The sequence below is a fragment of the Phycodurus eques genome, chromosome 21, assembly GCF_024500275.1.
Source record: "Phycodurus eques isolate BA_2022a chromosome 21, UOR_Pequ_1.1, whole genome shotgun sequence".
Lineage (NCBI taxonomy): Eukaryota > Metazoa > Chordata > Actinopteri > Syngnathiformes > Syngnathidae > Phycodurus > Phycodurus eques.
Window position 1 is genome coordinate 11,763,075 of NC_084545.1, and position 23,664 is coordinate 11,786,738.

The following is a 23,664-nucleotide window of genomic DNA, read 5'->3' on the forward strand; positions in this document are numbered from 1 at the left end:
CCCCATAGAATAACATGCCTGGCCAATGTGAGTCAGCGCAAGCAGCCGCTCTTGCGTTGAGCCTGCTATGCAAAGTACACGGTTGAAATGCAACACGGAATACATGGAATAACAATACACTTGGATACACAGGAACATATAGTGTATCAACATAGATCATTGTAAAGTCCAGTCAAGTATATCATTTTTATTCCACGGGGAAATTGTTAGTCAATAAGACGTCTTGACTTCAACCTCTTCTAACTGTACATATCTGCAACATGTGATAAATCACCAAATAAGGCCAGAGTACCCATTTTATCTACGATCTACTTATCAACTTTTAACAGTACACGGTTGAACTCTCAGCCTCACAACAACACGTATGCCTTTTTTTTTTTTTTTTAACAGAATCAGATAGCTTTGCTGCTGGCTAGGATTGCAAAAGTTTCCATCAGAACTCGGGTAAAAAGATTGTTCGACTTTACTATATGTGCCCTGTGATTGACTAGTGACAAGTCCAGGGTGTACCCCACCTCTCACCCTGCTGGGATCAGGTCCAGCGCACCTGTAACCTTAAGCTGGTTGAAAATGGATTTTCAGGAATGAATGTGAACACACTTAATTTGCAAATATGACAGGGTCACCGGGAGCATAAATGAAGTTGGAAAAAGAACACGGTGTCAGCAAAGGCCTACATCCTCGCAGACCACGACTTAAGGCAGCATTATTTTGTTAAAGACAACAAAGAGTGGTAATGTCCCAATGCTTTGACTTCATGGTTTAAAGTGAACACTGTAAATTTACTTAGGCTCGTGAAGTTAGCACATCGGTATCTCTGTGTTACTTCAGCTGTGTTTACATAATGGACTGACTAGCCAGTAAGCAGTACGTACTTTATGTTGTTATTGTGTGATAGATTGCTGATAAGATTCTTCTTGACTTTCCTTAATATTTCCTGCCATATAAATCATAAATTAAATTTACATACATACTCAAACTAAAATAACTAGTACCAAAAAATTGTTACTTAAATTTTCGTCATAGATTTTAAACAACCTCCTTCTCTGTTTATGACTGAATTCTGTTTGTATGGTGGCGACAATAACCCCAATTTGCACGCAAGTCGGAACATGACCTTGTCTATTATGAACCTACACTAACGTATAGTTACAGTACATCTTTGTATGAAACGCACTTCTAGGCTAAAGATAAATATTCAAATAAAAACCGGATTGATTGAGCATGTCTTCTTGTGCTGGTTGGTGACATATTCTTACGCCGCTGCAAAAGCTAATTCTTTGCACGCCGTTCAGAACCTCGAAACGTACGTTGGGAACCACGTAAACCGAGGATCCGCTGTAGTGATATAGTCATACATAGTTAAAAAAAGATGAACAGTTTCAAGGCAGCTTTGAATCATGGATTGATCAATTTATTCATTCTGTCAGGACATTTTTCTCTTTTGTCCCAAAGACTTACACGAAAAAGAAATTTGAGATGTTCCATTTGCTTTAACCAGAAAAGAAAAGAAGACTATGCGATCATGAAAACAGACATTCAGAAGCACATTAAAAAGTTGATCTGTTGATGCGACCAACTGGATAGATTGCCTAATATCTTCCCAAATGTACCTACATGATCCTATTGGATGTTTGTTTTAGATTTACCTGTACCTGTAGGGTGGGAATTGGGTAACATATTCTAAAAAAAAAACATAGGTTAAAAAAGGCCTCCTGGCTTTTAAGGAGAAGAAAGCCACGTTGAGCAGATGTGTGGTTGTAAAAGCTTGCATGCATGCTGACACAGGCACTGATCTTGACTTTTCGGGTCCTTGGACAGAAAGAAGACAGCATTCAGGGATATGAGAAATCTCGCAAAAAAAGGCAGTAGACAGGATTTCTTCAAAGAAATCCATTCACAAAAAAAAACAAACAGAGAGAATGACTTTTGGATATACAATTTGTCAAAATAAAAGGGGCACTTTAAGACAAAAGACAATAAAAAAAATAAATCCAAAGATGTTCAAGTTGCCAGAAATCTGCCACAGGAAAATGATAAAACTTTAACAGCAACAAATATAAATGACAAAATAGTATTTACTCCAGGGACCGCCTACATATAATAACATTACTCTGAATACAAGCGGACTAGATTGTCCAGAAGAGCTCAGCAAGCCAGTGCTGAGCATTCTGGGTCATGTAATAAAATCCAGAAATACCAAATCACAAGAAGCTTTTAAAGTTGCTTCTCATACAAATAAAACGAACGAGGAGCAGTATAGAAAATAAAAAAATAAAAAACGCAACAGAACAGCAAAACAAAGCAAGAAATATTAAGTATAATTAAGGCGAGTTAAAATATTGCAGAATTTTTGCCACAACAGTCAGAGCTCCCAATCTTAATCCCTGCATGGATGCAGAGGAGGGAAAGAGGGATCAAATGAAGACAAAATGAAATCTGAAAACGTAAAGGAAAAAAGATAAGAGATCCTCTTTGGAGATATTTTATTTGGTTTAGTTTGGTCTCTTCCTCGGGAACATTTTAAAGGGAACAGTGACGACCTCCTTAAAGAATCCAAATGAAATTGGAAAATTAAAAGAACAACAACAACAAAACAAAAGAAGTGTAATTTTCTTTTGGAGTGGGGGGCACAGAAATCAGATTATTATTTTATTTTTTTTTGTCCTGACACCTGATATGACAGATGACAATGACTTGCCTGTGTGTCCCGCTGAAAGTCCTCTCTGATTCTGATTAAGAGCAGTCTGGCAAAGGAGATACAAAACGAAACGGACCTCAAGTTGTTTTTATTTTCTAACTGTCTGAAGGTCATTTTAGGGAAGGCAGTCCCCACAAAGTGTCCCTCTGCTCCCCTTGTAAGTGAAAAAAGCTGATTCAACAGTCATCTTGTCCGGAGGTCATGCCTTGTGTGTAAGGGGCCAATTGGCAGGCCAGCTGTGGGTCTGATCGGCCAACAAAAGAGGACGTGGCTTCAAATGTCCACATCATCCTTCAAAGGATAGAGTGCCGCCGTCCACTTCCGTTCTCTTCTCTTAATGCTTCAGACCCATTCCTGCATGGAGCGTTTGCAGTAAAGTATGTGGCGTGGCGTACCTTTCCTTTTGAACTGCACCACAGTATAGACCAGCACGAGCAGGCACAGCGCCAACACACACGGGATGACGATGGCAACCGCCTTCACCGTGTTCGCCTCGTTGTCCAGCTCGATGACCACGTCCGTGTTGCCGTCGCCGGCGGGCGGGCGCCCCGGGTCCACCGGCATTAAGTCGCAGCCCATGAAGTCCTTAAGGAAGGAACGCGGGTAACCCGGCTCCACTCTGAGGAACTGGTTGTTGAACTTCCAGTACTCCTTCCCCTTGTAGAAGTAGGTGAAACCTGAGGGGGGCAGAAAGAGACAATAGTCACAAGTGTTAAAAGGATTGGTATGACCACAATCACTTGCAAATCCAAGATTCATACACCTAATTTAACCCTTACCTACTGTTCAGGTGAAATTGTACTTATTTTGACAGCAATAAAAACGCTCTGAACAATGTCTTTCACCCTACCATTTGATAACTTTTTCAAAAGTAACCCACAATACACAAAAACGAAAATATTTGGTACAGGTGCTACAAAGTTTGTGTACACTGAGGCTGTCCATATACTGAAGTGGATTTAAGCTTTTACCAGTTTGTGTTAGATCAAGGAAAATGGTGGGAATGGTAGAAATCTTGAAACTGTCAAACTGTACTGGTACATACATGCCATAAAGGTGCATATTTTTTGGGGGGTGTTCAAGTGGGAGCTCGTGTGTGCTCCCACCACATTTGCAGCGGTTCCTGCCGAAACATGCGCATGTTGGTCATGGGGGAATCCCGAGACACACACTCCACACAGGAGAGCCTGATCCAAGATTCTGACCTTGGATATCAAGACTTTGAGGCTGTGTGCTAACCACTGCATCACCATGCTGTCCCAAATGAAACTTCATCCGTCCAACCATTCATCCATCTTTTAACTGAGCGTGCCTTCTTTGTGCCATTGGGCGATGTAACCTCGGAGCCTCGTACGTCGGGACCATCGGAAACCAAGGACCCCCTGTACTGTCTTCTCATTAGATTTGTTGCTGTAGCAATACAATAGTTACCGTAACTTGCTGCTACTATTGTTCAACTTAAGTGAAGTATAAATGTCATGTAACAGCTAATCGAAGCTGAGAACCACATAATAAAGAAGCGCTGTCACTCAGAACAAAACCTCTCTCCCAGCTCTCCAAAAGTTGGTTTGTGCATCCTAATGCAAAGTTTTTTTGTCCATTTTGCATATTTGTTGATGACAGCATTGCTATCGCATTAATAAAATCACTTCAACTGACTCAGATCAGCGTTCTGTCACAATAACAAATTTTATAAGAAGATACATTTCTATAAAATAAGGACTAATCAATATGCAATTGTTCGTCTCATGGGTTAAGGACAACATTTTCAATGATCATCTCAACTGAATACAAGGATATATATGAAATATGAATATAAATTTCACAGCAGGAATAACTGACAAAACCCTCCAACAATTTTTATGTTAAGTGATACCCGTAAGCCAACAAGCCAATATTGCAGGTCAACTGCAATATTGGCTCTCTAAATTAACAATGCTGAAGGAATGTTGCCTGGATGGTTTAGCTATATGAAGGTTATCTGCCACTGTGTTTACACAGGCACACATCTCAAGTAGCTTAAATAATTTAACAAGTTCAGCAACAGTGAACTGTGCATGACTTTGCAGTTGAGCCACTGTGCACTTGTCAGCAGTGTTGTTAAGCAGCATTGTCCCTGGAGATTAATTAAAAAAGCTCATTAAAAAAAACGGGAGTCAAACCCCAAAGCTAATATTACACCAAAGCACAAAATGTCATCCACAAACAAGCTGCTCTGGTGTTTTTCAAACACTCAGTTTTTGTTTCTTTCTGAGAATGAGTGGGCAATTGTCCTGGTGTCACGCAAACAAGAAAGTCACAACGAGTCAGTGTTCATCTTTGATTCAAACCCCCTGGAGGAAGAATTCACTTGGAAACACTTGTCCCTCTGTGGAATTATTTGTGAAGACAGCAGTGCAAATGTTGAGTGAAGATAAAACAAAAATATTTCCTTTCTGTGCACAATGTACGTATATTCATTAGAACACGCACGTCTGAATATGAATTTAGTTGATTTAATGATAGCAAGTTTGGTCTACTCTAAACCAGGAATGAAGATTTTTTTTTTTTTTATTTGATAGAATTCATTCTTATGCATTTTTAAGTTGACTACAGAATATCCCTGAAAATATATGTCATGTAAAACTGGGTCTTTACCCTGCATGTGACAGCTTGACTTGCTATTTATTATTCATGCCTGCTGTTTTCAAGGAAAATGAGGATGGAAATACTCTGAATGTAAATAGAGCGAACGAGATTGGACTCAGGACTTATTAAAAATGGTGGGCAGGTGACACAGTTTCTCATAAACAAGGGGGAAATAAATTGTGTTTCTATGTGAATGCGTGCTCATTAATAGTTTGGAATTTATTTGTTTGCGCATATGAACAAACAGATACTGAAAATATCAATTATTTTCCTCAGTTGTTTATGAGTGGACAGAAGCAGATAAATGATATGATGAACTTGTGAGCTTTAAAAAAAAAAAAAACATCCACACATAATGAATTGCTGTAACTACCGTTTAAAAGTTGAAAGCTTTTAACGGGAATTTACGTTATTAAACTAAAAATGTGCAACATTTCTGGTAGGTCTATAAAAGAGAATTTGGATAATGAACTTGTTTATTTTATGTTCATTTTGCAATACAAGATTGGTTAAAACAGCAGATTTTATGCAAATTCTGTTAAATTTCTACCAATCTCAATGGATTCCTGTCCCATGCACACAGCACACTACTTACAACAGGGCCACAAGGCTATCGAGGCCACACACTCTACATCCATCACATCACAGACGAATTCTTAAAAAACTTAATTCTACAGCAACAGCATTACTGCCACACTGCTGCATTTGCAAACTGCACAGGAAGTATATCCGACTGAACGTTCGTGTTTTTGATTAAATTACTATTACCAGAATTTCCATAAAAGTAGCACTTTAGCTCCAGCCTATGGACCACCTGTAGCTGGGGCATGCATCTTAAAGAAGTCAGAAAGTCTCACAATAAAGCAACATAATGGAGCGGTGACTTAGACTGAATCTAATCGTTGCAAAAGTTAATGACGTTGGATGTAGGAGTATTTTTTTAACTGTAATGACTTCCATTTTTTTTTTTAAATCTTCATCCTGAATGATAACACTCATGTACTCAGAACTAACTCTGCTGAACTTATCTAATCTCTCATGTGTTGCTGCAAATACTTTATTCACACAGAAATGCAACATGAATATTAAAACGGAGTGGCTTGAGAAATGACACAGGAGGTGCTACTGTGGGTTATTTCCAGGACGACATGGTTCCAGGGCGCCATAATATAAAACCTGCTTTCTCACACATAAGTATATAGACACATGGCATGTACGTATACTCAATTATGCTCCATTATCTGGGTCAATCTCACATGAACGTGACTCGACACCAACCCGTGTCTGCTTCAAAAGTGAGCGTGCATGTGATGAATGTGGGCACCAATCAGCCACGCCGACCACCCTTCATGCTCACGCTCCTCCTGGCCTCAGCGGCAGAAATATTGGGCTATGAATCTGGCTGCTGATCCACAGGACAGATGGCCCGAGCGTTCAGCACCACCTGCCCTGATTTTTCCACCCAGGTGCTGCCAAATCGGGGTCCAAACCCTAAAATGTTTTTTTTTCCCGTTTCCAAACTATTGAGGGGCTCAATACGTAACCGTTTTGAAAGTTTTACATCGTCTCCCCACACTTGATTCAGGCCAACTGCCTAAAACTGGAAAACGGACCCAGTGGTGGTCTTGTTCCTCCTGCTTCAACTGAGCAAGGTGAGAAATAGTTGGCTTACAAATTAATTTGGAAAAATTATTATTGAGTAGGATGAAATATTTTCATATTCCATTTGCTACTGCCACTGCGCAATGACAAATATTCTAATTCTGAAATGTGAGGACACATGCCAACTGCTACAACATAATGTAAAAATAACTGGGCCAAGTTTCAAATCAATGCTACCCTGATTTACCTCCTGTAGAGTGAACCAATGACCATTTGAAATCCATAGAAGCTGGCACATGAACAGTACTGCTGCTGCCAAATTAGAGTATCAGGAAGGACAGATCATACCATTGGCTTTATCTACAAAGGCCCCCTGTGGCGATTCAGGCACACCTCTCCACACGGTGATGGGTTTGGGATAGCCGGGGTCCATGGTTCTCATTTCCTCATTGTAGCGCCAGTACCTGAAAACAAGCAAAAAATGAATACAAAATAAATAAATACCGAAAGCAAGGACGTGTGTTGCTATGAACGACAGATTAAAAACAGCTGACAACAGATGGTACTTTCTGCTCAAAGCTTGAATCATTCACATACACCCGTAGACAAAAAACCTTCATCTCCCATTTTTATCTGCGAGCGATGTAGTGATGTTCCATAAACTGTTACCACAAAGAAGAAGACTATAGCCTAAAATGTCTTGGTGTGCTACATAATTCAAAGAAATTCAAAGGAACTAAGGGGTGGAGTCACAATTGAATATTACTTGAACATCTCCCATAGCCATTGTTACCTGTCCCCTTTAAAGAAGTAGGTCTTAGCAACATCTTCCCACCACACGGCCGTTTCGATGCTCTGAGCCGGCATGCCGTGGCCATACTGGGTGATGTCCTTAGGGTAACCGGCCTGCAACACCGTGTCCTTAAACACCCAGTATTGCTTCCCTGCAAAACAAATAACAAGAAACTTATAGCGAGAAGGAAGGACAAACAACATCGTGAGTTACCCTCCAGGTTCAATACACAAGAAGGGCAAATTTACAAGGACGGCGAGCACAAGCTTTGGCGTAAATACCAAGCAGTAAACCTGTTGCCTTGTGTCTTGTCATGTTTCCATTGTTCAAAATAGGACACACAAAGTGACAACTTCTTCCTGCTCTTGCTTTGAAATACTATGGGAATTGCTAGAAAAAACTGCGAGGAGATAAAAATAAGTAGCCCTGATGTGTTAGAGTTTCAATAACGATAGTATGAGTGATGATCTACTCTGGAATGTTAAATTATTTGTCATGTTTACTCCCAATATACAGTTTCTGATGCACATTGCTGTAAAACCAAGTAATGAGAGAAATTACCCTTATTTCATAACTTCAGTAAACTTTGTTTTACGATTTGCTCAAACGCCCCCAAATGTACTTCTGAAAATGTTCCCATCTCGATTCAGTATCCTACTGATCGTAAGCAGTAGTATTAGTATCCTATCCTCATTTAAATTATGGTCACATTTTGAATAAAAATTTAAAAAAAATAAATAAATAAAAAAAAAAAAACTTCTGAAAGCAGCAACTGTCCATTTAGTTTGCGTAGATTCATGGCACACACAAAACTAGGGCTTACTTGTATTTATGTGATATATGTACACATTTACATTTTCTATTTCCCTTCTCTGATTCTCCTCCCCAAGTTTCTCTCTGTAGTGAACTCTCCTTCCTGCGGAGTAATTAGGTAAAACTCCACACTTTTGACAGTGTGACCCCAGGACGTGACTTTCTTAGTCACTCTTGGAGGTGGTGGGCTGAAGAGCAGGAAGAGGGGGTGGTCGGAGTGTTTCAGGCAAAATTGTGTGCGAGAACGGGCTTATTGATAATGGTAGGGGGCGGAATGAACAAAAGATATAGAACGTTTTATATCTGTGTATCTTACCTACAGCTCAGTCCTTGTTTAACTATTTAGTTTGACTAATGAGTACAACGATGCATTAGTTAGTGTATGAAACATTTCAAAATAGAACATTTCACGGCGGCACGGTGGCCACAGTTCTGAGGACCAGGGTTCAAATCGCCTGTGTGGAGTTTGCATGTTTCCCCGCACCTACTTGGGTTTTCTCCGGGTACTCCGGTTTCCTCTCACATCCCAAAAAAAACATGCACGGTAGGTTGATTGAAGACTCTAAATTGCCCTTAGGTATGAATGTGTGCACGAATGGTTGTTTGTTTATATGTGCCCTGCGATTAGCTGGCGACCAGTTCAGGTTGTACCCCGCCTCTCGCCCGAGGATGGCTGGGATAGGTTCCAGCACGCCCGTGACCCTTGTGAGGATAAAGCGGTATGGAAAATGGATGGATGGATGAAACATTTCACAACAAAGACTAAAAATGTATGTGTACATTTCTGAAATGTGGAGAATCTGGAATATTTTAGGAAACCATGTGATCAGTGGAAGCAATATGTAGTACAGTATACAGAATTACTAACTGTAGTAAAATTGTTGCCATAATGATCATAATCCAAAAAGAGTAAATGAATGAGTGGTATTTGCTCCACACACTGAGACCAGTGATGGCCCCTTTTTGGAGAGGAAATTCATTTAACCTCTCTCCCTCACATAGACCCACTCAATCAATGTCACACTTCCTCTGGCCCTGACACACAAATAACACACCACACCCTGAGATTAAATCCGCTACCCACCCCCAAAAGAAAGACATTTTTTTAAAAGACACGCCGACAGTTGTTCTGAAAACAAAGTCCCATGCAATAGTCTTATAAGGTATCGACCGTTGATGGCTAGATTGAAGAAGAAATTGTTTGGTTTCATCTCAGAAAGACAAACCCATTTGCAAATTCATTTTTTTATGAGAAAATGTGTATGCAAATCACATTTGATGACTTCGAAGAGAAAGTGAGTATGATAAGGGGTTGCTTCTGTTTCAAATGTACTGTATACCACTAGTGCCTCTACACTGACCTGCTGTATGGTGCATTAAAAACCAGTCACAGCCTAAAGGCTTCATCATTGCAATTGTTTAAAATGTAATGATGCACTTAAAATAATGTACAACAAAAGGCTATTTTGAGTATTTTGTCAACGTCAGGAATGAAAGTGTTGTATATTGTTTTTCGGACAACCTATCCTTCTGAATGCGGAGAGACAAAAGAACGACTCCTGGGAAATTAGTTCTGTATTTCAAGTCAAAAGGCCATACACTGGCATTAAATGTAGCAATCCTGTTGTTAGTCAGTCTGGGAAGATAGCAGGGTGGAGAAAAGGCAGACAAGCGTTTGGCGCACACTGCCCAAGTAGTGTGCGGGTCCAGGATTTGTTGGTTTTTGAAAATAGCAATGGGGTTGAGTGAAGATTTGTAGTTTGTTTGCCAGTGTGCTTTCATTGCCTACATAAGCTTCGGCTTCATGCATATTGATTCGGATAAAATAGAAACTTAAAAAAGACAATATAACTGCCGTGAAAGTAATTTCCAAGACTATATTAATTTGAGCTAGATTTAAAGAGAGACATTAATACCACAGGGACTAAGCTCAGTATCAACATTATTAAAAGTCAAAGCTTGGGGATTACGTTGGCTTTTCCAACCAAGTGAGCAAAACATTACTTTAATCTTTCCTGAGTTATAGTGAAGGAAGATCAAGTGAGTTCCCTCAGTGACGACAAAGAACAAAGATGCATATAGAGACAGGAGTCTGTTTTTGTTTTAAGAGACACATAAGAACAGCCACACAGTTTCTAAAATAAAACATCTCAAATAAAACTTATCTAAGAATGTTTGTTGTAGTATTAACTCAAAGTGGACAACATAGGACCCTGATGTGAACAACACACACATAAAGTGGGGATGAAAAATAGTGGTGGTAGTAAAGAAACAGCCTTACCTTTGAAGAAAACAAATTTGCCCTCACTGTTCTCATAGACCGCATCAATTTTAGGTGGCAGACCCCTCCAGAAAACATTGATTAGCATGGGGTATCCTGGCATTACAGCATTATCTCTTACTCGCCAAAACCAGTGGTCCTAAAAGACAAAAACATGACCGTTTTCAAGTATGAGCTATTATTATTAACAGATTCACTGCCATTGACGGCTTTAGAAGTCAAATATCCATGTTAACCGGGAAGGCTGGCAGTGAATGTTAAGTTATCTCAGCCAAGAAGGTTATGGTTTTTTTGCTTTGATTTTATTTGTGTCGAATTTAATTTCTACTCTTTTATATCAAATTAGATGTTCTTCCTTTGTTTTGGAGTAGATGAACTTGCCAAATCATGATATTTGATTGAAATGTGCCAAGATCCAACATTGACTGATTGATTTTACCAATAAAAAAACAATACAAATAAAAAAACGTCTGAGCTCCACAGGTCTTGTATTTGTTTCTCTCTGCCTGTTGAGGCCAGTTACTTATCGGAAATTGATAAGCACAATGTTAAAACACACAGTAGCCTGCTTGCTATGACCTCACAAAGTCTTGCTTTTGCTCTGAACGGGAGAAGGACATACAGTAAAATGTTCAGTAACATAAGATACATTGGGTTTCAAGAATGTGGAACTTCATTAGAATAAGAACATTCTGTCCTGTTTTAATGGAAAGGTTCGGAAACTGTCCTAGGTACGGCGCTAACATTTTTGATTACCGTACAACTGCAATTAGGAACAATATCGTATATAAAGGTTTCCCTTGCTGAAAATAAATTATAAAATGTGAAACTGTACATTCCAGGCCAAATTGTTTCCATTCTTATGTCAAAGTCCTCTTAGGAACCATCAGATGCATTTTGAGATTTCCTGGATAGCACATCAGTTGCAATACACATAGAAGTTCAAGAACATGCAGGGGTGTGGGGGGCATCAAGTCACGTGCATGTGAATGTCGGGAGTGTTTGGAATCGCAGCATCTCAGATTTCCTTTTGGAGTGGAAGGTGTGTCTTTTTGATGAGGGATGAAACTTGATGCTAAAATGAGAGCCAGGGGAGACCCAGCTGTGAAGGCCATTTGGACTCGCTCAAGAAGTCCAACCCTTTGGCAGAAAACAGCTCATCACATCTTCTGAACACATTATACATTCAGGAATAAGAGATTTTGAATTGATGTGAAACAGGAGGCAAACACACACCCAAAGAAAGCTACATCAATAGCTGATTAAACAAGTTTCTCTGCTGCTCTTTTTCTCTGACTTTTTAAGCCAATTGTTTCCTTGGGACTCTGCACTGGACACTTCTTCCATTTCTTTGCTTTTAACCTTGTTCTCTCTCCTTAACTTTCTTAGTTTCTTCTCTGATCCTCTGCCTCACTACCTTTAAACTAACAGCTTCCATAGATTGCAACTGATCCACATTTTCCTTTGCATAAGGAACAGCAGAGTAATTGAAAACAGATTTAACTCTGAAATCTGACCTTTCTGAAGCCGCTTGACTTTATAAAAGTGAAAAAAATGATTTTCCCCACCCCAACATCTTATACTCCCTCTAGGAAAAGAAAGCTCAGTCAAGAAAGCTTAAACACTATTTCATCAGCCAATCTGAAATTGTAGAAATAGATTCACCAAAAGTTCAAGTCAGAGTAAATAAAATAAAAATGCAGATTTTCTCAATAATATTTCTCTGTTGAGATATACATTTTAAACTAGGTTAAGACGGAATGAACAGCTATTTAGGAACCTATAGCCTAGTAACTGTCGAGCTGCACTACTACTACACAGCATTTGTAATGTACACCGGATATTGTAGCTTCAAGTGTACTTTGTGGTGCGCAGGTTCATCTAACAGTGACGATGCAATGACAGTCAAGGAAAGTGCTAGCTTTGTCATTTCGTCGTCGTGGTTCAGCATTAACTTGCAGCACTAAACCACTTGGCTTTACACCACCATCTGTGAACCTTACATGAACCTCACCTAGTTTTGTAATTTAACTAGTCTATAAAACAGGCTGTTGTCAGCATAAATACTGAGAACAGAGTGAAGCATATTATTATAATAAACAATGTTTTCTGCTATTTTCCATGCATAGTAGGTAGACATGGCTACCGCATATTTCCTGAAATGTAATATAATTATAATATAATTTCCCACAAGGACTATTAAGCTTTGTGAGAGGATAACACAATTGAGTAAGGATTTATTGGAATCAGTGAATTCTTAAAACGGTAGTAAATGTTTGGGAATTAATCCCCCCACTCAAGTTTTAAATCTTGCCTTATGCCTGATTAATCATGAGAAATAGTTTATTATGAAATACATATGAAATAAAAACAATGTGAATGTGAATCTTTGATGAAACATTAAGTAGGTATTGAAATCGATAACCACTTGCGGGGTAAAGTGAAGAACACCACCATTTCTATGGCAAAAACCATGAAACTAATGACAATTATGACTCAAATTCAAATTTCTAATAATATGTAAATGGAGCCAAGCAAACCTGCAGTATGTTCTGTGAAATATGCTTAAAAAATAATACTAAAGCATGCATTTCATTTTGAAATTCCCGCTTTCCCCCTCCTTCTTATGCTGACCATAAGTACAATTTGTGTAAACCAATGTTTGTTTGTTGCATCATATCCCAGTATTTACTCAGATTGTTTCTTCCCTTTTTCCATCAAAACATTTGAGCTTTGCAGAAGCTTTCCCATGATGCTCATCACCCAATGTAAGCAAGAAGTTAACTTCAGAGTAATGAACAGTGAGAAAGTAAAGACACTTGACAAAGAGACAACTACAGTCAGAAGATGACATCATTCCAGACTGACGAATACACATAGGCTACTATGGGCACTGACTATGATATATAGTTACTGTAAAACCATAATCTACTGTAGATTTAAAACAGGATTTATCATCTTTGGTCATAAAAAACACAATGGGTGTGAAACAAAGCCTTCTTCTTCTTAGTTCCACAAGACTCGTATTTAACAAATTAATACTATTTATAACCACCAGCCCCGCCAAAAAAAAAAAAAAAGAAAAAAACGTCACACATAAAGCATGAGAGGCATTCTTTATCCTCTGTGAGCAGTACACAGGGCTGCTTTGTGTGTTGCCCCAAGGTATTTCTGTGTTCCTTACTGCTTGAAGCGCTCACAAGCTTCGACCAAGAATAAGGATGGATTAAGGGACGTGTGGTTTTCTCTCGTGCTGGGGTAAAAGCCACACTGCTTTGTGAAAGAAAGTGCAACTGTGGTAGCATGCATAGTGGTTCTTTTGACTGGAATACCCATTTGTGTCCATTTTGTCCAAGTGCTTTGTCACTTGGCCCAGAGTAACATGAAAAATAGCTTATTTTTGATGGCATTAGAGGTAAAACGATTTTTAAAAAAAAATAAAAATTATGACCATTGACCAAAACTATATCAATGTGGACTAGCTACATTAATGTATCAAAAGAAACAATAAAACAAACACACACAAAAAAAGATAAATATGCATTTTTTTTATAAGGAAATTACACATTAGGCTGCTTTGGCTCATCATATCTTTAAACATGTAACTGTTTATGTTCTAGAATCTAGACAGATGTGACATGTTCGATTTCTTAAACTTGTAGGTCATATGAACCGCAGACCAGCAGAGCGCAGATTTTTAATTTCCCGTAGTTAGACTGGACCTGAAATATGATGGATAATATAAAACAAAACTGCCTTCAAATAACTTGCCATGTGTTACTGTGAAATGTGTCTCAGGAATGTTAAGGCCCCTTATGCCTCTTTTCCATGACTACGCTACTTACATCACTCTAATAGCTATTTGCGATTGAAATCGATATAGTATATTGATGATTTGTAATCAATGTGTCGTCGTAATTATGTAATAAATGTATTTGAGGACACGCGCCTAAAAATTATTCATGACGTCTTTTGACTGATGCATGGTTTTCGCAGTTTTCCTGTGACTCCTGAAAACCGACAGGAGAGTCGAGCACAGATGAGCTGGTATTGTGCAGTGTAAAAGGGTATGAAAACCGATCTGAGGTTCAAAGTAGACACAATATTGCCATTGTTTTGTTTGACATCCCAGTCTTTTGTTTACCTTAAAGACAAACATCTCTCTCCTTAGTATTGCCAAGGTGTTGAAACTTCCATCACAAATGTTAGGTTTAGAATTGGGGTGGGATGGTCTATCACCGGGAGGCAGCCTTGGAGGTCTGGTCTGCCGGTCTGGTTTGCGTGGATCTGATGGGGGGTGAGAGCGAGCAGGGGGCACTGTTGGCAAAGGCTTGGTGGGCTGTGGGAGCTTGTCAGGAGGCCCTAGAGAAAATAAAAAAAGACATTTCTCTCAAATTTTACCCCTGTCTTGGCATCGCTCAATATTATTCATGAATAACATGAGAGCAGAGACTGAAGAACATAAATGCGGAGAGTACAGAGAGAGCGGTAGAAAGGAAGACCATGAGTGGGTTGCAAGTATAAATAATTGAACACGTGATGGTGCACAGATAACATTCCCTATGAATGTGAAAAAGAGGATATGATGTTAACTGGGTTCAAAAGATAAGAACAGGGGAAAACAATATCCCCTTCTATCCACATAATCATAACAAGTAACCATAAGTAATTGCCTATAAAGTTATTGTAAACCTTCAAAATGAATGTAAAACAGATCTAATGATTCAAATTATTATTGGAATGAGTGAATGAGAAACAGATTAAGGAACTGAAAGAGCAATTGTTTAAGGGAAGGAGGTAATCTACAGGGAATAGACGGAAAACAGACTACATCAAACTAATTGAATGACAGGCCGATAAGTGGATTAAGAGGAGCACAGACATCTTCCAGTCCACAAAACTTATCGTCTGTTTTACATGAGAGGGATTCCTTTCACTGACTGAATTTAATCCTGTGAAATACATCCCAGATTAGAGGAGCCAAATGGCACTGCAGTTACGTAAACATGGGGGGAGATCAATCAGATGGACACTCACAGGCGTAAACTGGAAACATCGCTGTGCCATGAAAAGTTAACATTTTCGTAAAAGCTAAATAATATACAGATTTTTTTGATCCACTGTATAATTGTTTCATTATGAACCACGAAGTTGGAACACACCAAAAAGCTAATTTCCATTTGTGTGGTGATTAATACAGTTATGTATACTCTGAAGCAAAGAGGCAACTGAGGCTGTCTCTTTTGTTTTTTATTTCCCAACCAAAACCATAATCAGTCCAAGCTTAGTTTTCGCAGCATATGCCAAAAGGCAAATCTTGAGGTGTATTTGCTTGTGATCAAGAGAAGACAGAACAGTTTAGTGAGTGTAACAAATGAATATAAGTCACTCATGGCAGTCAAACAAAAATAAACAGAAACCTTATTAGTGTGGAAGGAGCCCGGAGGAGTCTTTCTGCAAATGAAATCAGACGTGACTCCAAGAAAACGTGTGATACACAATTTATTTGGATTAGCTTTAACATAAATATGGTCATTGGCAGGTTATGGAGAGTGGTGACATTTTTTCACCAAGGTTTTTATTTTTTGCTCAATTGATAGCTTGAATCCATGAAATGAATGCCTAGAAGGATTAAATGAATGCCAAGCCAGAGGCTACAATGTGCAATCTCACTGCTGTGAACTGTTTAAGCCTTAATTACACTTGGTATTCATGTAGTCTGCTTCGAGATATGTTAGCAGCCTAATGACATCAGCTCCATAGGTCCTCACATGGCAACTTGATATTAAAATGTTTTCATCTATATTGGGCTCACAATACCACTGGATTACATGATGTCCAAACAGGAGAAACAAAATCACCTTACGCACTGGTCATCATTGTCTGCTTTTTTCTGTCTTCATAAGGTCTGTCCTGTGTGTAAGGTACAAACGTGACATGGGGGGTTGATCTGCAAATTTGTTGTTTTCTAAGGTAGTATCAAAAGAGTAACAGTGATGGAATGCTACCAGTGCGGTAGTGGAGTGTGAAGTTTTACATCCGAGACTCAACACCCATGCGCCTTTGTGTTGAAAGCAATCATCAATGTAGCGTTGGCACTGCCACACATCTAATTATCTCAATGCGCTGATCTGTAAGGGCCGTGTGACTGTGCACTCCTTGACGACTCTACCGTTATGCCTGGGAAGCAAGTGTGAAGCAGCTATCACCTTGAAAGTCTGTTAATTCCATTTCACACGAGCGTAGAGTTATAGTTAATGGCAATTGTAGTAACATTTGCAAGCAGGGCTGAAGTGACCTTAATATGCTTGGGTGCATTTTTCAGTGCTGAATGGGGTCATGCAGTGCAGATTGCATTTAAACCAGGCTGACAGCCAATCACAATGCAAGACTGGCCACAATTGTCTAAATGAAAGAATGCTGTTTTGTTTTTTATGGTGTTCATGAAGTAAGCATGATATGGTTTGTTGATTAAAATCACTGTAGACTTTTAACGTTCAATACAATGCAGTCCAATGCAGGTCACAACCAAGCGCCTGCACATACCCACTGAAAGATTCATTGCCGAGAGTAGGCGAGTGAATAAGGTAAGTGGACAGAAGGTTTCGCTCTTTTCGTGAAACATTACATGAAAAAGCTCACTTTAATAGGTTTAAGGGCATGTGGTAAGATGTAAACAAAATATCAAGTGATGAGATGAGTCATTTTCATGTCCCTCTTCTGATGGCAACAATTAGTTGCATGTATTAAGAGAAAATAAGATTCAAGATGCGAGTGGGGATTGGAAAAGAAGAAAAAAAAAAAAAAGCAGTAATTCTGCTTCGAATTAATCCAATAGTATTATTCAGAATGGGGGAATTTATGGGAATTAATATTAAGCAATTTTTGTAAAAATGATCAGAATCTTATGTAAGAAATAAAAACATCCGCATCACAACAGTAACATCAAGCACATCCCACAACTTAAAACTTTGAGCCAACTCTCATTCCATCCATCCATTTTCTATATCACCTAGAGAGTTGCGGGTGAGCTGAAGTTTATCACAGCTGACTCTGGGTGAGAGGTGGGGTACATCAGCCAAATCTGATTTCAGTAACACCAATTCCAATACCAATCAAAGAAGAAGAAGAAGAAGGAAATGTATTTGTCGTGAACACATGCACATGGAATTTTTCCTCTGCATTTTACCCATCACAGTGGTGGACAAAGCAAACACATTATTAGTGGCACATACTGGAGCAGGGGCCTACTGAACCAATCGCTCTCCAATTTCCTTTCATCTCACACGCTGTCTTCCATACCCAACCATCAGTCTTGTCCCAACTCACCATGCCTCACTACTTTTGTTATACCAATTTTCCTCCTCAGTCTCAACTTCCCATTGATCTGGACTCTGAAGGTCCCACCATTAACCTTATTTAGATTCGACATTGAGTGTTACCATGTGAACGAAAAAAAAGGGAAATCAGCCAATAGCTAGGAAAAAAGAGAAGGAATCCCGTGAGAGGAGTTGCTGCCACTTGTCCTGCCCTTCAACTCTGAGTACAAGAGAGAGGTGGAGGGAGAGAAGTAAAACACAAGAGGGATGAGGAGTGATTCGATCCCTTGCCCAGGTCTGTCACTGCCAAAGGTACGTACCCTGGTCATGTAAACAGATGGCAGGTACTTTTGAGTGCATGTGCGTGTGTGTGTGTGAGAGAGAGAAAGAGGGAGAGTGTGCAGACACCCGTGTGACCACCTGCTGTCATCACAGTAGAGTGTAACTGGTTTACAGTCTCAACAGCTATGAGGGACAACTCTGTTACAAATTCACGAGCTTGACAAAAACATAAAAAAAGGAAATGTGTCATTTAAGGGTTTTTCCGAAATAAATTGCCTGTCCAAAGTTTGAAGGCAAATTCAGAAGATTTGCTGAAAAAAAGCATTTCAAAGAGTATCCAGCAAATATATGATCATATAAAAAAATTAAGACTATCTTTGCACTTCTATGAAGGTTTCTGTAAGTTTTATGTCACTATTTGATATGACCACCCTTACGTTATATCAGCTTTAAGGAGGACAAAGTACTGCTACAAAATAACGAGCCTCACCATAAATCTTCTGAATGCCCAGCAGATCGTCCATTGGCAGTTTGAAGTTCTCAGTGTCCATGTACTGGTAGAAAGGAGCCATGATTGCTGTGGGGTCATTGGAGTGTTCCAACCCAAGTGCGTGGCCAAGCTCGTGGACTGCTACCAAGAACAAATCATTCCCTAAAAGTTTGATGGAGAAAAGAGAGACAAAGATATCAGCTCAATCATTGTGGGATAAAAAAGCTTTCAAGCGACTGAACAGGTATAGTGTTCTAATGGGGGTTTAAGCCTAACTTTTTAAAGTTCTTTTCTTTCAGGCTTTGATTTGTTTTGAAAAATATGCCAACATCCTGACAGTAATAGTTAGGGATTCCGCTTTAAAACAAAGGATAATGTAATAGAAAGGAAGGAAGAGATCTTGGTTGATCCTAAGAGAAATGAATGTGGCTGCACAGCATGGAGAATTTACAATGTACGTGCCTAATTGAGGGGATTATGTAGCAAGCTATAGACACTGATAGAGTGCACTACACAGAAACAAGAGCCATACACTCATCCATTGTAATTAGTTTGCAGTTGTGGTTAACCAAAGCAGGTCTGAACTTTTGACTCTGGAACACTCTGTGGTCGACAGCCAACCCCCAATTCAATCCATTCTGGATTTTAAAACCCCTCCCAACTATGGTTAAAGCCCATATATTTACATAACATAGACCAAAAATAAAAGGAAAAAACTGTTCTCAGATGTGAGCATGGAATCATTTTCATTGTCAAGAAATTCATGAATATTAAATTGCACTGAGACAGTTCTGTAAAGCACTTTCCAAATAGAGTATGTCGTACCAAACTTCAAAAGAGCACAGTGATTTATTCTCGATGAAGGGATGTCGTCAATCATTGCCAACTGTGGGCCTGTGAAGCCCTTTGAGAATTTTGCGATTAAAGATGCCATATTTTACCAAACCAACTTCTTATCGTATTTGGGATGTACTATTGACTCTATGGTGCCTCAGTAAACATGTGAAATATGAATTCAAATCGTCCACACATTCCTGAGTTCCAGACGTTTGTCTGCCAAGAGACCTGAAATCGGGTCATTCGAATTTCTCGAGCTTATCAAGCGAAGATCTCCATCTTTCCTTTCTGCTCCCGAGCCAGCACTGTCAACATAACAAACACGTGTGCTCTCACAAGTGGGTCTTCTTCATGGAGGCAACCAATCAGAGGAAAGGGGTCTTAGCCAAATATGAGCAAAGCTGATACAAAACTGGGTCAAAATGAATAGCTGTTCGAGGGGCCTTTTCTGGACATGCATATGACAAAACTGCAGAGTTTTAGTTATTTTTTTTGGTAATGAAATTGGCACTTTTATACTAAGTCCATGTTAGAGAGTCACTCTAATGGTGGGCTAAATAGCCCAAATATGGGACTTTTTAGGGTTTTACAAATAAAGTGTGATTACAATTTTCAACTGAGGAGGTCAAATGACTTCCACGTTATATACTAATCGTGGTTTAAAGGTTGTCTGTCTCATGAATTATGGTTTTGCATATCAAGAGGGCAATAGAGATCACTTTTAGCAAGTACAGTAACATGTTTTTAAGAATTTACAAAGCAGATCGCTGCCGACAAACACCTTATTTGGAGAGTCACGGCAGTATTTATTAACTAAATGTCAGGAACTCTGTAAGATTAATGTTAAGTTTAAAACGCTTGACCATTATGTAGTATTTCACTAAAAAGGCTTGGCATTCTTTCAAAGAAAGTCGAGGCTATTAAAAGTTCTTTTAAAGAAAAATTGAGGGGAAAATTTATGCAAGTTTGTAACACTGAACGAGTGTCTAGGGATTAGGTTTTGAGCAAATAAAGAGAGACGGTCGAGAAGAGGAGATAAAAAGAAAAGAGAAATGGCTCAGTGATTTTAGAATCAGCTATGCAAGAAATGTCACACTGCTCTGCAGCCAAAGACAATTCATAGGCCATATTACGGGATGGCAGTAGAAACGGAGGGATCTAGAGGTGCTCAAAGTTTTCATTTGAATGTGAAACAATAGCAATACAGTTATAACACTTGAAGTCACTATTGTGACTGGTCCAAACAATTTACCTGTAAACCTAAAAAGAAACACATTTAAACTTATAAGTATAATGGAAATAGTTATATTATAATGTAATAACGTATACCAGTGTATTTGCTGGCAATCAATGGGGCATTTTAACACTTGGTTAGATTTATTGTCATTGCACTCACGGTTCAATGACAATAAATATTCTAAGAAGATTTCTAAGAAGAAGCACAACATAAGCAACTTATTTAGTCTGCTTTTAACGCTGTTTTCGCCCACTTTGCTTACTACAGGATGACATTTTGGGGATTTTTCCGATCCCTCTTTCTCCAGTCAACCGTTTGAACTCCTGGGGGCTTTTGAGGTTAGTGGTGTCACTTTTATTTCAGTTGCTAACAGAAATCATGCTGCACAAGACAGGGATGTCCTGTTGGCTCTGGCATCCATAAACAAAGCCAAGCTGACTTGGTTACAGCCTCACGAATGGTAAGGATACAAGACAGGTGTGAGATGGACAGAGAAAAAAAGATAGTCTGCCAGGTGAAAAGGAAAGGTGAAAGAAAACAAGGTGACAAGGGGAAAAAAACTTTAAGGGGCAAATAAGGTGAATAGGAAACAAACATGTAAAGTGAAGCCCACCAATTCACACTTTGCACAAATTCACCTATTCACTTCTGAGTGGCTATTAAAAAGCTCAAACGTCTGTAAGCTATTTATTTTTTAGCATAATGTTGTAAGATGAGTTTAAAATTATTTTAAAGTGTTTTGGGATCATGGTTTTTCTGTATGATAAATTATAGAGTTCATTATCGACATTAGACAACTATTAACATTTTTAGGGGGTGGTTTCAATTACTTGTGGTTTATGAATAGTGGGGGTGTACTGTAGTAGATAAGTAAAACCATAACAAAATGTAAACTAAGATCTAAGGAAGACTTTGAGAGTAAAATATATATATAAAAAAATAATAATAATACAAACGCTGACAAACTAATGTGAGTGAAATGCTTTGGCTCAGAACATCTTATCTGCAGTTGTGTCTTAATCTCAAAAGATGAAAATGATGGATGACACAAACTAAACCTTTGACCTTTTTTTTTTAGATGACCGTTCTGTCATTGGCCATATGTCAAAAGTCACAGCACAAACGCAAGAAGGCAGAAAATAGGATAGGAAGGGCATTAGTAGGCAGACTTTCATAGCAAAACCCGCCGATCTCAGTGGAGCATTTTTACTAATAATAAAAGGACTGATCATGGTTGCACTTAATTACATTTTAAATAAACAAAAACGAAAAACAAAAAAAAGACACAATGGACAATACAAAGGGGGAGTTAATGGGTAGATTAATGATCAAGCGAAGTTTTCTATCTTCTTTCACAGTGGTTGCAGTAAAGTAAACAGGGGTTGTGATTAGAAACCAGAGTCCTCTGTTTGCTCTTTTTTCATCATTTACAAGCTCCCTACACATGCCACTGCTTGTGCCGCCCATCTGCTGGCTGGGGGCACATGTGACGTGGGAATACAATCTTCTGACATAAACACACACAAGATAAACACTCACAGGCCCACAAATCAGATATGGGGCCCCGGACGATGCTGTCTGTCCAATTGCAGTAGGTTAGATTTTCAGTGCAAGACTCAAGGGGCCTGTAATCCTCTGTTAACCAACCACCAACAATCTCCTCAATGTATGGCATTTGATGTGGGCTAAAGCCATGAAACAAGTTCTTATTGGCCTTGTAGGTTATATATATGATTGTCTTTTATATTATTATTAGTTAACTAAAAGTGTTAGCGGGATTCGAATTGTCCCTAATGTGGAAAAAACGTATGTTAGCATGTTGAACAGCAAGCCCAAAGTAATTACAATCCTTGCTCTTTTCTACTATCCAGAAGGGTTTCAATTGTTTCCCAGTGTTACGCTTCAACCTGACAATTTGCTTCTAGAACTGGTCTTGAAAACTTGTGCCACACAACAATATAAACACCAAAGGGAGGTAATTGCATTTTCCATTTTGTTTTCTGTTTCCAGGTACACTGGAAACATTTTAGAAAGTTGCTCCCTCATAATAATGAAGAGCTACACAGTGCCTGATTGGCAGAAACAGCATCTTGTGGGGGTTGCTCCGAGAGGATGGGGTACTGTACCACCTGCTATGGGCTGTTTGGTCCCTGTATGACCGGTGCCAGAGTTTGGTGCACATTTTTTTTCCTATGTTTTTTTAAATGCGTGCGGCACGGTGGACGACTGGTTAGAGCGTCAGCCTCACAGTTCTGAGGACCCGGATTCAATCGGCGGTCCCGCCTGTGTGGAGTTTGCATGTTCTCCCCGAGCCTGCGTGGGTTTTCTCCGGGCACTCCGGTTTCCTCCCACATCCCAAAAACATGCATGAATTGGAGACTCTAAATTGCCCGTAGGCTTGACTGTGAGTGCGAATGGTTGTTTGTTCCTATGTGCCCTGCGATTGGCTGGCAACCAGTTCAGGGTGTACCCCGCCTCCTGCCCGATGACAGCTGGGATAGGCTCCAGCACGCCCGCGACCCTAGTGAGGAGAAGCGGCTCAGAAAATGGATGGATGGATGTTTTTAAATGCTTTTAATCATGTAAAGCACATTGAGTAACCTTGTGTATGAAATGCGCTATATAAATACATTTGCTTTGCTTTGCTTTTGCAGATGATGCGATTCTGTTGGCTTCATCAA

The 23,664-nt window shown here is 39.2% G+C and overlaps 1 protein-coding gene across 2 annotated transcripts in view; it reads right to left on the minus strand.

Annotated features, from left to right (window-relative positions):
* Nucleotides 1-1,387: 1,387 nt before the first annotated feature.
* LOC133396541 (matrix metalloproteinase-16-like) overlaps nt 1,388-23,664 on the minus strand; it is a 55,626-nt gene continuing 33,349 nt past the window's right edge. For both annotated transcript variants that reach the window (XM_061666520.1, XM_061666519.1), the window contains 6 exons: nt 18,910-19,071; nt 14,963-15,180; nt 10,819-10,957; nt 7,725-7,875; nt 7,280-7,395; nt 1,388-3,378 (listed from right to left, as the gene is read on the minus strand). In XM_061666520.1, coding sequence (XP_061522504.1) covers nt 3,044-3,378; nt 7,280-7,395; nt 7,725-7,875; nt 10,819-10,957; nt 14,963-15,180; nt 18,910-19,071 — 1,121 coding nt within the window. In that variant the 3' untranslated portion in view covers nt 1,388-3,043. The remainder of the gene's footprint in view (nt 3,379-7,279; nt 7,396-7,724; nt 7,876-10,818; nt 10,958-14,962; nt 15,181-18,909; nt 19,072-23,664) is intronic.